General features: G+C 39.5%; 1 protein-coding gene across 6 annotated transcripts in view; it reads left to right on the forward strand.

The window, feature by feature from the left end:
* Nucleotides 1-14890, forward strand: part of DPYSL3 (dihydropyrimidinase like 3) — a 52760-nt gene that overhangs the window by 23609 nt on the left and 14261 nt on the right. For all 6 annotated transcript variants that reach the window (XM_083487758.1, XM_083487757.1, XM_083487761.1 and 3 more), the window contains exons 2-4: nucleotides 7613-7701; nucleotides 12552-12736; nucleotides 14589-14753. In XM_083487758.1, the coding sequence (XP_083343884.1) occupies nucleotides 7613-7701; nucleotides 12552-12736; nucleotides 14589-14753 (439 nt within the window). The remainder of the gene's footprint in view (nucleotides 1-7612; nucleotides 7702-12551; nucleotides 12737-14588; nucleotides 14754-14890) is intronic.

The raw sequence follows: 14890 nt of genomic DNA on the forward strand, positions 1-14890 counted from the left end.
ATTCTCTATATAACTCTGCATTGTATAAAGAGTCTGTGTAAAATTCCATTTTCATACTCCTGCCAAGTCAGGAAGCGTCTCTAATATATGTATATTTTATGCTAATTTAACATACTTCATTGGCCACATACCCAATACTTTGAAATATGAGTATACATCTGAGAGTCGCACCTATGCCTATAAAAGATCCAGGAAAACATCATGTGGGAGACAAGATGAACAAACTATGGAGCTACTCCAGCAGTACTCTGTGTGCATGTGCTGCCCAAAATTGTATAAGATGGCTTTTCCCCCTTAGTCCTTTGTATATGTATGAAAGAGGTAGAGTAGAAAGAATCTGCTCCAGTCTTTCAAAAGTAAAATGAGGAGGGGACTTGAGATTTAGATGAACGTTATCTTTTTTAACAGAAAAAACTGTTCTTATAACTTGGACTCCTGTTTGTTTTCTGTTTCCCTATTGTTTTTTTACAAATGTCAAATATGATGTCCCCAAAACATGAGAATCAGGTAGGGAAGGCATGGTCTATCATTTTAAAGCAATCTGAAAGATGAAATAAATCACAAGTATATGCTGTACTACTTTTCTAGAAAAACAGGTGCTGGAACTCATCAGGAACACCTTCCCCTTTCTCTTAAAATGGCAATGGCACTCACCTGAGAGGTGTCAGAACTGAGTTCCGGTGTGTTACCCCTGGAAAAAAAGCCCCATATCCACCCTTCTGCCACTACCACTACTGAACCCAAACACCAGTGTTCAAAACTTTATCAGAAGATATGTTGCTTGAACCACACAAACACAGTGAAATTGATTTCCTGAGGAGTATTGCCCATTGTGTTTTTTAAAGAAACCCAGTGAATAGAAATACTTTGTGGCTTGTCTGTTAAAGTTCTGGATTCTCTTGATGCTTTGGTTCCATTTCAAAGGCAAAGGGTGTGTTGGGTTCAGGGTGTTGGGGCCAAGACACTTGAAAATACAGAAGACACAGGGTTAGCCATAGCATATATTTCCCCCCACAAGCTGGAAATACATAGGAATTGGAAACTTGATTTACAATTGGTCCTTTGTGGTAGGGATTTAAAATCAGTTATTTATTTTAGATCAATCTGCCTTTCTACAGACCATTGTTTTTGGTAGGGAGCATGCTAGTAATTGCACATTTGTGCTGCCTACCAGGAACATTTGACTGGATTGATCAATATAGATTTTTAAAGTCACCAGGAAAAGGGTCAATTTTAAATCAATGAGTTAAACCAAATTTCCACTTTTCTAATTCATCTATTAACATGCATCCTAACTGGTTGTTGTAGCAATTAAAACATCTTCATACAACCTATGAATATAATCCAGAACCTCTGATCATGTAGCCTACATGGCCTTTGTACAAAAGGACTTTATGCAGATTTGGAATAGTTTTAAAATTAGGAGTTCCTGGTGTTCTTGCATATGCAAGGACACTTAGCAAGATCACTTACATGAAGATTAAGTAACCAGAAGTTTATTGTTGTTAGCTACATTTATATCCAATCTTTCCTACAAGTATAAGACAGCATGCATAGCTCCCACCTTCCATTTTATACTCACAACAGTCCTACAAGGTAGAGTAGTGACTGGTCTAAAATCACTTCATGGCCAAGTGAAGATTTGAACCCAGTAATCCCCAGCCTCAGTCCAACATTCTAAACACTATATCACACTGTCCATTTCAGTGGAAAAGGGAAATGCTCTTCGGTTGACTTCTAAATATTCATGGCTTCCTCAGTGATAACTAGAATATATATTACATGTGTCATATCTGTAATATGTGATCTTGAAAGTTGCATATGTTTGCCCTTTGTTTCTATTTTTAATACAATATTCCTTCTACAGAGTCAATTGCTTTAAACATGTTTGAACTGAATTTATATTTTGTTTTAAACCACAAAACAAACCTAATTAATCTTTTGGAGAGAGAAAAAGTTGTTTCAGAGAAAAAAAATGGTTTTTACTGTTCCATCCTGTGGTGCATAATCCTCTCCAGATTTTTATAGACACCAGCTATCAAGGAATCTGGCAGAGGTGCCAGAAGTTTCAGTATCAGTCTTGGGGCCATTTCACATCTACAAACGTGACTTCCATTACAAATCTATGCAGTTAGTCTACATAGAGTGAATGTTTGCCTGTGAATTACTACAAGGATAAATAGATTGTATTCATAGTAGAGCATCAGTGCAGTTTGTCCCATTCATGGTAGTGATTTATGCTTGTGAAACATGAAGGGCTGAATTGTGCTACCATTCTACCTGTGTACATTCAATCTCAGCTAAAAGAAACCCGTGCATTAGTATTCCATGTGCACCCTTCTTTTCTCATAAAGTCAGTGTTGTTTTGTGCAAGGATTTTTGGATGGCAGGGGGGAAATGGGAGTTCATGGTGGCTTGCATCTTTTTAAAATCAAGCCATCTGCCTTCCTGATCTTGCTTTTGCAGTCAGACAGTACTAATGTCTCTTCCTGTAGAAACTTGCAGAGGAGTAGCCAAATGAGTCTGTGCTCTTAATAGTTCATGGCCGTGTATGCTGTAATAACTTTTTAGTCTTAAAGGTGGTAGATAACTCTTTGCTGTTTATCCTTTTGGTAGAAAACATCTGGTGTGTAGGGTAACATTTATGTGAGAATGAACAAGCAATAAAGTCTCCTGTAGCAACAGAGAGGCATCTTCATTTAACAGGATGCTCAAAGGAGGTAACAGAGAAGGCCTGGGATCTGTGCCAGAATTTCCAAAGAGAATCCAAGATGCACTTAGATTCTTGGTGCTTTTGTTGTGACTCGATGAATGTGATTTCTCTCATCTGTATCTTGCAGATAAAATTTCCCTCAGGCCAACAGTGGCTAATGATGCAGCCTGCAACAGGGTTGGCAGGAAGACATGGCTGGGTGTGGGGAAGCAGAAATGAGCTTTGGCAGGATGAACAGAGTGTTTATTGTAATAGCCCGGGAGATCTTGGTAAGCATGCAAAAGCCCTTGAATTAGTCAGGCCCGTTTCCTGATAAGCGCTTCAGTTTCCTCTTTAGTTCCTCTTGCATACGAACGAATCCAGAACTTTCTGTGCCAGAATAGACATGATGTCATTGAATGTGCCATCCCCCACCCTTTTCTTCCTACCAACTAAGGGAGTTGGTGCTGGCCTTCCTCTTTCTTATTTTGCTGCTACTAGGGCTCGGCACAAATGATGATAAATGCAAAACTTTTAAATATCAATGAAACAACCATTACATTCCTGTATACTTTCGCTACAGCAACAGTAGACCAAAATAAACTTCTAACTGTGCTGTGCCTCGTCCTTTATTCAGATTCATTAGCATCAGTTACTTCTGCCCATTAAGAATTCAGAAGGGGGGAAATGTACTTCAGTCAAAAAAGTTAAGTAACTTGCATTCAGCAGTGAGTTAGGGCAAGGTGGCAATAAGGGAGGTGCACACAGACCTTTTGTTCCTCTTAAGGTTTTGTTGGGCTGCAAGCATGCAGACAGGGGAAGGCTGTATTGAGCCCTGTCAGAATCATCCCTCTGTGGGGGCTGGTACGATCAGATTGTTCACTTCTTATTTTCTCCACATCACATATTTTTTTTTATTTGGAGATCACATTTTAGAGCACGGGTCTGAATCTAGAAGATAAAGATTTTTTTAAAAAAGCATTGCAGATCTAGTACTGTACTGTATTAAAACAAACACAGATTGTGCTACAATGTAATTTGCACACACTTGATACATTCTGCTGATGAATTCCTGGCCTGACCTTCAACACTTTCCCACCAACCCTTTAGTATAGGCAATGTTATTTTGCCACCCCCCCCCCCCAATTATTCTGTTTGCTTCACAATTTTGGGAAACTTGGTGTCTAGAACTGAAATTGATCAGCCTAGGTGAGATTTTTGTCAAGAGCTTGCTTGTTATTTTGTGCTGAGGAAATCACCAGATATTCATTATACAGTGATACCTCGGGTTACATATGCTTCAGGTTACATATGCTTCAGGTAACAGACTCCGCTAACCCAGAAATAGTGCTTCAGGTTAAGAACTTTGCTTCAGGATGAGAACAGAAATCGTGCTTCGGCGGCACGGCAGCAGCAGGAGGCCCCATTAGCTAAAGTGGTGTTTCAGGTTAAGAACAGTTTCAGGTTAAGTACGGACCTCCGGAACGAATTAAGTACTTAACCCAAGGTTACCACTGTATTTGTGTTATGTGTACTGTTAGAATGCAGGAGTCTTAGGGTAATTTAAGAAACAAGCTGAAATTGTATAGTTGTTTTTAACAGTGTATTTCATATTATATTACAACATATGAATAAAACTTGGGGTCCTTTTATGGGAGACCATATGGATGATACATATGTACCCCTGTCTCTTTCAGATGTGTTGGGCATTTGAAAAATGTTTGTAGGAGGTCTTCCAATAAACTTTTCATTTGGGAGCAAAGCATAACAGCACACCTTAAAATCAGTAAAATCACAGGTTGTGTACGAGTGAGAAAGATGATGTTTAAGAACAGAGAATTGTATTTTTTGTCTCATTGTACCTCAGGAATTATGAACTGGAGTTGTTGCTTAATTGAATTTTCACCTGTCCAGGAAGGCCAACTTTATTATAGAAGTAGATGCCATGAAGAATGAAGAGGTGGAGGGGGGGCACTGTTGTTGCCATAAATTCCCTTCTAATATCTATTGGGTTATTTGGAAGACAGGTGGTGCTGTGGTCTAAACCACTAAGCCTCTTGGGCTTGCCGATCAGAAGGTTGGCGGTATGAATCCCCGCAATGGGGTGAGTTCCCGTTGCTTTGTCCTAGCTTCTGCCAATCTAGAGTTCAAAAGCACACCACTGCAAGTAGATAAATAGGTACTGCTGTAGCAGGAAGGTAAACAGCATTTCCAAGCACTCTGGCTTCTGTTCTGTTGCACCAGAAGCAGTTTAGTTATGCTGGCCACATCACCTGGAAAGCTGTCTGTGAGCAAACGCTGGCTCCCTTGGCCTGAAGCAAGATGAGCGTCGCACGCCTTTGACTGGACTTAACCATCCAGGGTCATTTATCGATTTGGAAGACTAGCAATCCTTAACTAGCAATCTATATTGTAATGTCTATTCACTTAACTGATTTGCTTGGACTATACTCCGAATAACCATGGAACCCATAACAGTAGGGATTCAAGGTTGCAGAGAGTAAAGAAACTAACCAAATGTTTATGTGTAGGTTATTGTAACAGCTATGAAAACAAAGCCTGCCCTTTTTGTGTGAACGGAAATAACTATTCCTGGTTCACGAGTCATGTGTGTCAGCATGGCGCAGCAGCAGAAAGGACCACGGAGGAGCAAAGCCTCTGCAAGCTCCCTCTCTGGAAGCCCACTCATTTGTGCTAAGCTAAGTGTGATGTGTGGAAGAGGTGAATGCATTTCAGAAAAGGACTCTGTGTATCCAAGGGAGTATTTCTTGCATTATTTCCCCCTGATTTTTATTACGATGTTTGCATGAGGTCTTGCTTTGGATCTCATTGGGAAGTAAGATTGGTCTATGTATGGGGTAGGTATGGAACAGGGTTTCCCCAGACTTGGATTTCCAGCAGTTTTGGACTACAACACCCATCATCCCTAGCTGGCAGAACCAGTGGTCATGGATGGTAGGAACTGTAGTATAAAAACAGCTGGAGACCCACTTTTGGGTTGTTGTTGGAAACAATAGAGGAGTGCACCTTGGGGGGTGAAGTCAAACTGCTGGAACGTTGCAGCACCTGCTGTGGCTGTAGAGACTGATATGGGAGAGACAAAAAGTTTTGCAGCTGGGGTTTCTTTTTAAATGGTGTTTTATACTTTTATTATTACATTGGTTTGGCACTCTTATACATTAAGATTTTTTAAAATTTTTGCATATATATTCAAACTTGTTTTTTCACAACTGGTGCTTTTATTTTCCCCTTCCCCCCATTAGTGTTTACTTTTCTCTAGAGCCAGTAACCATCTCATTGGGTTGTTCATGAAGGGGAGGTTTATTCACTTTGGGTTCCCACCCCCTAAATATTCATTTCCACTGCTACAAACCTTACAGTTCCCTCAAGCTGATAGCCAAATAGCTAAAACGGAAACAATCATTCAACTTTCTTGAAGCATTTTTAGGAAGCTCATTTTTACAGTGAACTGACCTTTCTACAACATAAAAACATTGCCTTTCATCCAAAATGTCTTAAGGCTGCAGAGTGTGCACGGAGCTTCTCAAAGGAGGGGCTGCCCCAATTACGGTGTTGGAATGTGTGCAGTGCATGCATGGCATGTAACTGAATCCTTGGCCTGTACAGAGCTGGATGGGCACATTAGTCTGGGGGTCAGGTTTATTTGATTTTGTTGTCTCCTATGACAAAAAGAGGGAGAAAAGATAGTGAAAAGGAAGAAGAGTACTTGCCAAAGTAACAAAAATTGTGGTGTTTTTTATTTTTTGTAAATTGCCTTAGAATTTGAGGCAAGGGCATTTCAGTCAAAAAATATTTTGAGTCAGGAATGCAGAAATCAAACATTGTCTGGGTTTCCAGTTGAATGCTGCTTTTAGGCTACCCATAGGCATCTTCTTGGCCATTGTGAGAACAGGATGCTGGGCTAGATGGACCATTGGCCTGATCCATGAGACACAGTGATATGGTAACATCCAAAGGAATAACTTTCATAAATACATTAAAAAAACTGGTGCAGTGAAGGAGCTCCCCCCCCCCCCGACTGGTGTAAACAGTGGGGATACGAAACTGCCTTAGTTTAACCACCAGGGACCAATTAACTCTTTCTGGAGTCCTTAGGAGAAATTGGTTCTGGCATGTACCAGCTTCCTGCTTGTGGCTCAGTACTGTGGATTATGTTGGTTATTCTATGATGGTCAACCTTTTCAGGCCCATTTGTGTACCCTCTATTATTTTTAACTTAAATGGTGCTGATATTTTGACTTGCCTTAGGTCTGGCTGTGACCCAGTAATAGATCCCCATCCACCAGTTGAAGATCTATGGTTTATGGCAGGCACGGTCAAACTTGGCCCTCCAGATGTTTTGGGACTAAAATTCCCATCATCCCTGACCACTGGCCCTGTTAGCTAGGGATGATGAGAGTTGTAGTCCCAAAACATCTGGAGGGCCACGTTTGGCCATGCCTGGTCTATAGGAAGTTGGTAAGTCTTTCCTTTGGTCCAAGTGTTGAACTAAATCTTTTGCACCTTCCAATGCAGATTATTTTAATGTTGTGAGGCCCCCCCCCCAAAATGTAATGTTGATATGATGGTGCTCAAAATTAGCTTCTACACTGAATGCTGTTAAAAAAGAACTCTCAGAACTGTTCAGTAGTAGCAATATCAATAGCATCCAGGTGAAACTGCCGCTTGTTCATGGACAGCAGTGGGATTGCATCAGCTATCCAGCTCTAGGGAAATGGGCAGATAATTTGTAACTTATGCCAAACAGAGATGGAATTGATTAAAGATTGGGCCTACTTTAACTAAGCACAGTTCATTGGCTTTGTGTTACTCTTTCCATGGACACCCTGGGTTATAAAAAGGAGATGCAAACATATGCATAACATCTGTCAAATACAAATCTTTGCTTTCTCTTCACAGAGCGACCGTCTTCTCATTAAGGGAGGGAGGATAGTCAATGATGATCAGTCATTCTATGCTGACATTTACATGGAGGATGGTCTTATAAAGTAGGTATACAGTTCCCACAGCCCACTCTTTGTTTTCCTAGTGTTCAGAATATATCTATCTCTTGAAGAGAGGAACGGGATTCCAAAAATTGTTATGTGCAAGTTTATATTGCATGTATACTGTCTTGTTCTTCATGTCAAATAGTCTATGATTAAGTCATTTACAGCACATGGCTTTCTATATCAGTGCATTTAAACTGTCATAGTATTTGGAGACCCTTTGCTAAAGAGAAGAGATGACAAATGTAATTTATGTTTGGTTTCTGGCTTGCCTACTGCATCATAAAAATGACTGTTACATTTATTGCAGTTAAAGATGGTAAAGATTTTCTTAAAAGAAGCTGTGTCTTTAAGATTCTGAGAGGTTTTAGGCAAAAGTTGTTATGCTTTCTGTTTTATCTGGCTTCTGGTTATGTTTATGAAGTCAAAGTAATGACTCCAGTGGTTAAAGGCTGAAATTGTTCTAGTGTGTAAATACATGCAATTAGGATTAAATCCCAGTGCAGTGGGGTTTGAGTTGTGGGATATTTTATAGCCAAGGATCTCAAATGTTCTTTGCCATTAAAGTATAAAAGCAAATATCCAGATTCTTCTGCAGGAAATATTTTTAAAAGCAGCAACAGGGGAATCAAATAATATTTAAGAGGAGGAAATTGTCCAAGTGTTCAAACCCTGAGGGAAAAAGGCAATTTATTAACTGCTGGTTTGTTGCCACAAAGACATTTGGAAAGAGTACCATCTGTAAAATATGTAAAACTCACAAATAATTTTTCAAATGTTGTGAGTTCATTGATACAGAGATGTGGGGTGTTTGTGTTTAAAGGTTTCTTTTTTATACCCCAAAAATGTATCCCCAAAAGATGTATACAGGCAACGAGCATTTTATGCTTGTTCAGTATGTGTGTAGCTGCACACATGTGCATCATTGCAACCTGGAAGCGGCCGGAAAAGGGGGGTCGGAGATGTAACAGGGCTCTGCTGATGGGCACAGGTTAGGAACATAACCCCCGTGCAAAACGGCCATTGTCTCTGTCGTATCACAAGCTGCCAGATTTGATTTGAATAACTATTAGGTGTAATCAACATTTTGATGAATGCAAGAGTTGGAATTGCTTCAGTTAAAACTGAACTAGTGTTCTTTGTGTACACAAGGTTGTGTGGGCTTGTAGCTCCCCCCCTTAAAAAAAGACATTCTGCAATTTTGGCACTTTGGCTTAGAGAAGTGAGTATTAGTGGTATAAAACTTACTCATATGTAAGCACAAAGAAAATGGAATTGTGCATGTATTCAGAAGGGCTAATAGAAGACATTTTGGAGCATATATTTATACTTGTATTCCACTTGTCTTTCCATCATGTATAACAGGATGCCCAAAGCAGCTTAAAATCAATATAATTTTCAAAAAATATCAAAATTGGAAACAAAAAGCAAACAGCAGTTAAGAAGAAAGGAAATTTACAAAAAGCTTCAGCTCAAAATTCAGACAAATTATAAGCTTGAATAAAATTGTCTTTACCTGGCATCTAAATGCCACCAGAGAGGAATCAGCCAGGTTCCCTGGGGCAAGGTCCTCCAGAGTCCTGGCACCACTAGAGGAGGCAATGTTAGAGGAGAGGTAGCTCTAGGGGGGTGGTCGCACTGGGCACGTAACTTTTGGGGCACAGGAGCAAGCTCCACCACTATTGCTCCAAGGTAGAGTGGGAGGTGGGTGGCTAGATTTTGGCATTGCACAGGGTGCCACTGAAATTTGAGATGCCAAGGTCCACCAGTGGTTAGAGGGGGTTTGGGTGTGGTAGCGATATCTTTGCTGGTGAGGATGAGGCCCCCACTGTGCCTGCTGAAAGCACAGTGGAGTGCATTCAACTGCCTAAGGTGTTTCTACCAGCATTTACTGTTGTAGTACCCTGAAAAAGAGCACTGTGCACAAGCTGGGATAGGGTTGGTGATGGATCTGCTGGATCCAAAGCAGGCCTGTTTCCTGGAGCTAGCAAAACAAAGTGGAAAATTACAGCCCTTCGGCTTCTACCCTGGCCAACAGGGCTGTGGATGTGGCAGTGAATCCATTGGTTCACTACCACCCCAGCTGCAACGTGGATTGCTGTGTAAGTCCTTCAGGTCAGAGGAAGATGAGATTCAAGCAAGAAGATAGTATTTCTTGTACTGCTATAGCACAATGAACGTGCTGTTAAGAATTCTGCACAGAATGCACAAGGCTATGTCAGTGGATGTCCAAATACATAGCGAACTCATTGTCAACTCCCAGGGAAAGGGTTTTCTTTGTTTTATAGAGCTTTTTGATGGTGGTGGAATTGCAAAACTCTGGCAAAACTTAAGAACAGTTCAGCAGCTGTGTCCATTATATTTGGGAGTTTTCATTTTTTGCAACAAGTAATTCTAACTTTTAGACCTTAAGGACTTGAGAATTGTTTTTGCATATGGAGACAGGGCTTTTAAAAATATTTTTTAAAAGCTTTGTTTTTACCTCCTATTTATTTACAGCAAAATACAAGTTTATTTATTTTTAACATCCAGACAAAATTCTCATGGAATTGATTGGTTGCAAAGAGTACAGTTGGTGCTTTAATTTTTTTGGTAGTAAATAGAGGTGGGAGCTTGATCTTTTTTCAGTTATTTTTTGTGTTTATTTTGGAGCAACCTGATCTCATTATACATTTTAATGATGTGAATGAAGAGTGATTGCATCCAGTAAAGCTGATGTTGCAGTAAGTTCAGGACTGACAAAAGGAAATGCTTCTTCACACATTTAACTTTTGGAATTCACTGCCATAATATTTGCTTCAATGCTTCTTGCTTACAGCCACTGCAGTGCTGTAAGCTCGGACAAGGGAAACTGAGGTTTAGATCCCTGCTCAGCTGTGAAGCTTACTGGCTGAACCTGGGCACCTTTCATTCTGTTGGATGATTGTGGGCACCCTGAGCTCCTTGAAGATACAATATATAAATGCAACGAATTATCCTAATTCATGAAGGTTGGTCTGTGAACAGCTGTGAATAGCCACGCTAGCTGCCCTAAATGACACCATATTTAGAGGCAGTATGCTTCTCAATTTTGAATCCAGGGGATAAGCAAGGGTTGGCCATCACAAAAAAGGAAATAAATCCCAACAATCTGAAGTCTTGATAAAAAGATTGGGTTCAAAACATAGTTGCAAACTAATGTAAACACACACAGAGAGAGAAACAGAGAGAGAGAGAAGGGCAGGATTCACCTAAGAAGCCCCTTCAGCAGAAGTCATGCACAAGAACTCCTGCTTGCACAATGGGACTCCCCCCCCTTTCCCTGTGTACCCCTCAAAATTGGCTCAAATCAGTCAGGAGAGCCCCCAGAACAGCAGAAAGAGGAGAGGGGGATTGTTCTATCTGGCAAGCTGAAATGCTTACACAGATGGAATAGAACAGTGTTGAATTCCACCAAATATAATTTAATGGAATCTAATGACAATTAAAAACAAACAATGCTATTTATAACCAAAGCAAAAGCATACAAATGCAAACAGTGTATATTAGCAAAATAACTGAACAGATGTAGCTCATAAGATATCACAGATCGCTGGAATGTCAAGAAACAAAACAAATAAAACTTGCAAACTATCCCAAGACTCAAAGATATTTTGATATTGGTCTTCCTCACTGGTCTTTACTATGTGCATGAAAACTGTTTGGTGGAAAAAGTAACTGTAACTCAACAAACATGAAGCCAAATGTACAAATTAAGAAAGTAACACTACCTGCTGATACAAAATATAATAATAATAAATATTATTATTTATTCAAAATAATACATTTAAAAACTCAGATGCTGCCTTCCCAAATGGAGCCTTAAAAGAGCAGAAAACATATCAAGTTACAATAAACTATACAGTGAAGAAAAACAATATAATGTTAATATAAATTCTATCCTTCAAATGATACTTACAAATATCTTTTAAAAACTAATGTTAGAACTGCTTCATAAATGTCATAACTTTCTACATGAATATAAATTCCATGTAGGAAATTGCTTGCATGTACCTCACGGTATGTGATGCACACCATGTCTGTTTCTCCATCATGAGAAGCTTTAGCTTGTTCTGTGATATATACATATGATGAAACAGAAACATTTGCTAAGTGAGATAGGGTATATATAGGGTACATGAAATTTCCCACATGAAAATTATGTAAATTGTCCAATTACATATATCTAGCTTGCCTTTCCAACATTTTGGTCCATATGTCTTACGATGACACCGTATACCAAAAATATAATTAACATTCACATACAGTGAAAATCCAATCCATAATGAAACACTAGTCTTTTGATTACCAGAAAATATTTCATGGCTTTGTATAAGTCCAGCAGATGCCCGTATTGTTGGTGCCTGAATCTCTGAAGCCTTGGGAGAAGTACATTCTTCTCTGAGCAGGGTGTTCATGGGTGAAACGACCCTTAGTCAAGCTGAAGCTTGGCTTGTAAACCTTGGGAATTGCTCCCCCCAGTTTTTAAAACAGGAGGCTACTATACTCCATACCAAATGGAGAACATTTTGCTTAAGGTAAATACGTACTCTTCTAATAGGCAGGTCAAATAAAGAAATGTTTGTTGAAATTTACTCAAATCCTAACTCTTTTGCAAAAGGAGTATAAAAAACATATATTTGCTCCATTATTGTAATACTTTACTTTACAGCCTAAAGTAACTAAAATGTATAAGAGAAATCTGTACTAAATATGCTGGTTTGCTGATCAGTTATGGTGGATGAAAGAACTGTCTTATTGTGGAATAAATTGCACATGACATTTGTCATTGTAAACGTGTTTATCAGACTGGTTTGTTATTATTTAATCAGGCAAATTGGAGACAACTTGATAGTCCCTGGTGGAGTGAAGACCATAGAAGCCAATGGAAGGATGGTTATACCTGGAGGGATTGATGTCAACACTCATTTGCAGATGCCATACAAGGGGATGACAGCAGTGGATGACTTTTTCCAAGGGACAAAAGCAGCCTTGGCGGGTGGGACCACCATGATCAGTAAGTACAAGGGTGGAGGGGGGCTCTCTTTGTGACTTCCTCGACAGTTTGTGGGTCTTCTAAACATTACCTTCATTTTTTATTATTACAAAACTTGTTTCTGGTGCATAATATGGTGCTAGGTATAGATATAATGTTGGTTATAGTTAAGATAGGGTGAACGTTTTACAAGTGGAAAGTACAGTTCATTGAGTGTCCTTCTACATGCTCCCATCAGTCCCAGCCAGAATTGTGGTCCATTACCATCTACCACATCAGTCATCCTTGCTGTGGAACATTTTGAGGGCTGCCTCAGAAGCTCAATAATTGCCATTATTGGTTCATAGTTGTTTATTTCTATAGTGTTTAAAATGTTTAAAAATGCTTGAAAACTGCTCTACTCATTGCAGCTCCATTGGTCATCAGATGTAATGGGTGATGCATATCCTCCATGGAAATAATTTGGAGCTAGAAAGTGTGTAGTTATGGCAAATGAACTTCAGTAGACGCCAAAGCGAGATGAAGTTTGTGTTACAGCTTCCATGGAAAAATCAGGCTTTCTGGAAAAACTTACTGAAGTGTAAGGATTTATGCAATAACCCAACTTAGCTTCATTATACTGTGAGATTTTTGTTGAAGGTCTTGTTTGCTCAAATATCAAGATTTAATCTTTTAGTCAATGGCATTTCAGCAGTTTAACAAAGAATAAACGTGCACAAAATTGTGATTTAAAAATAATAATAGTAGAGCATGCCTCAGAAGACAAATCAATCTCCCAGCATGCCTAGGAAGTAAACTAAAATGGGAGAGCAATTCTTGCTTCTTGTTTTTAGAATGTTCTGGTTCATGGCTTGATGGTTCTGCAGGGTTTTTTTGGCTTATTGAGTCATAGGACAAGTTGCAAGTGTGACTGCAGTTGGTTGAAAATGTTTTACTTCCTGCTCCTTCATTTTTGTGTTGAAAGAACTGCAGTATCTGCCGCAGTGTCTGTTGCACATAATAACTGCAGTAGAAATTGAGGATTACGTCAGGGGCAATAAAAAGGTAAATTAAGCTGCATGTTAGGAAGAAACTTTCTTCTTTTTTTAATGAGTCGTAGTGAAGGAAAGAGATGAGGCAACCTGCTACTACTTCCCGCTCACTTCTTAGCAAAAGCCTGCTAAAAGCACCTGGTATAATGCCAGGAACTATTAATCCAAAGCACAGTGCCTTATTTTTTCATTCTTCCTTCTGGTAAGTGCACTCTAGACATATCTGAGAAATTACAAGCAGTAAGATGAGACATGCTCTCTTGGTTCACTTTCTAGACCCAAATTGTCAAATATGGTAGAGGCTCCTGTGTTGAAAATGCCTGGACAATGACTGCTCTTTATAGTTCTAAAATATTCCTATCTCTGAAGTATCTTCTCTGTTTCTTCTTTACCTGGATTCCTTGCTATTAACTTGGTTGCCCCAAACAGCATAGTGACTGAGACTTTGAAAAGCTGTTCAGCTGATTTCTGTGGTACATTGTGTCTTGTAGAATGCTGGGGAACAGCATATTTTTTGAAGGATCCATGAAGTTGGCTATTAGGATTTCAGGAGTCTTTGGGCAAAGAAGACATACTGTATTTACTTGAGTCTAATGCACCATCAAATCTAACGCACAGCTCTATTTTCAGAACATTGAAATCTAAAAAATGAATTTGCTGCCGAATGTAAATTTGCCATCGAATGCCCACCTTAATTTTCGCAACGTACCAGTAATTTGGCCAAAAAGGGGGGAAAATTAGATTTGAGTAAATACGGTAATTGTTTAGAGGGAAATCTCCAGACAGAAGGGAATAGCATAAGATCTTCATTCTTTACTACAGCTTGCTGCCTTTGTTCACAGTTGATCATGTTGTTCCTGAGCCCGAGTCCAGCCTCATAGAAGCATATGAGAAGTGGCGAGAGTGGGGTGATGGGAAGGCTTGCTGTGACTACTCCCTGAATGTGGACATTACCCACTGGAATGATAGTGTCAAACAAGAAGTGCAAACACTTATCAAAGAAAAAGGTTCGTCAATGCCAGAGGCCAATCCCTTGTCTTCCCACATTCTAATTGTATGTTAGAATATATAGTGCACGATTCTGTGCTGAGATTTGTTGGGTCCAACCACAGTTTTCTTACTATCTCCTTTGAGTGATATTAAT

The sequence above is a fragment of the Podarcis liolepis genome (genome assembly GCF_965112155.1).
Source record: "Podarcis liolepis genome assembly, chromosome: 2".
In the NCBI taxonomy this organism is placed as follows: Eukaryota; Metazoa; Chordata; class Lepidosauria; order Squamata; family Lacertidae; genus Podarcis; species Podarcis liolepis.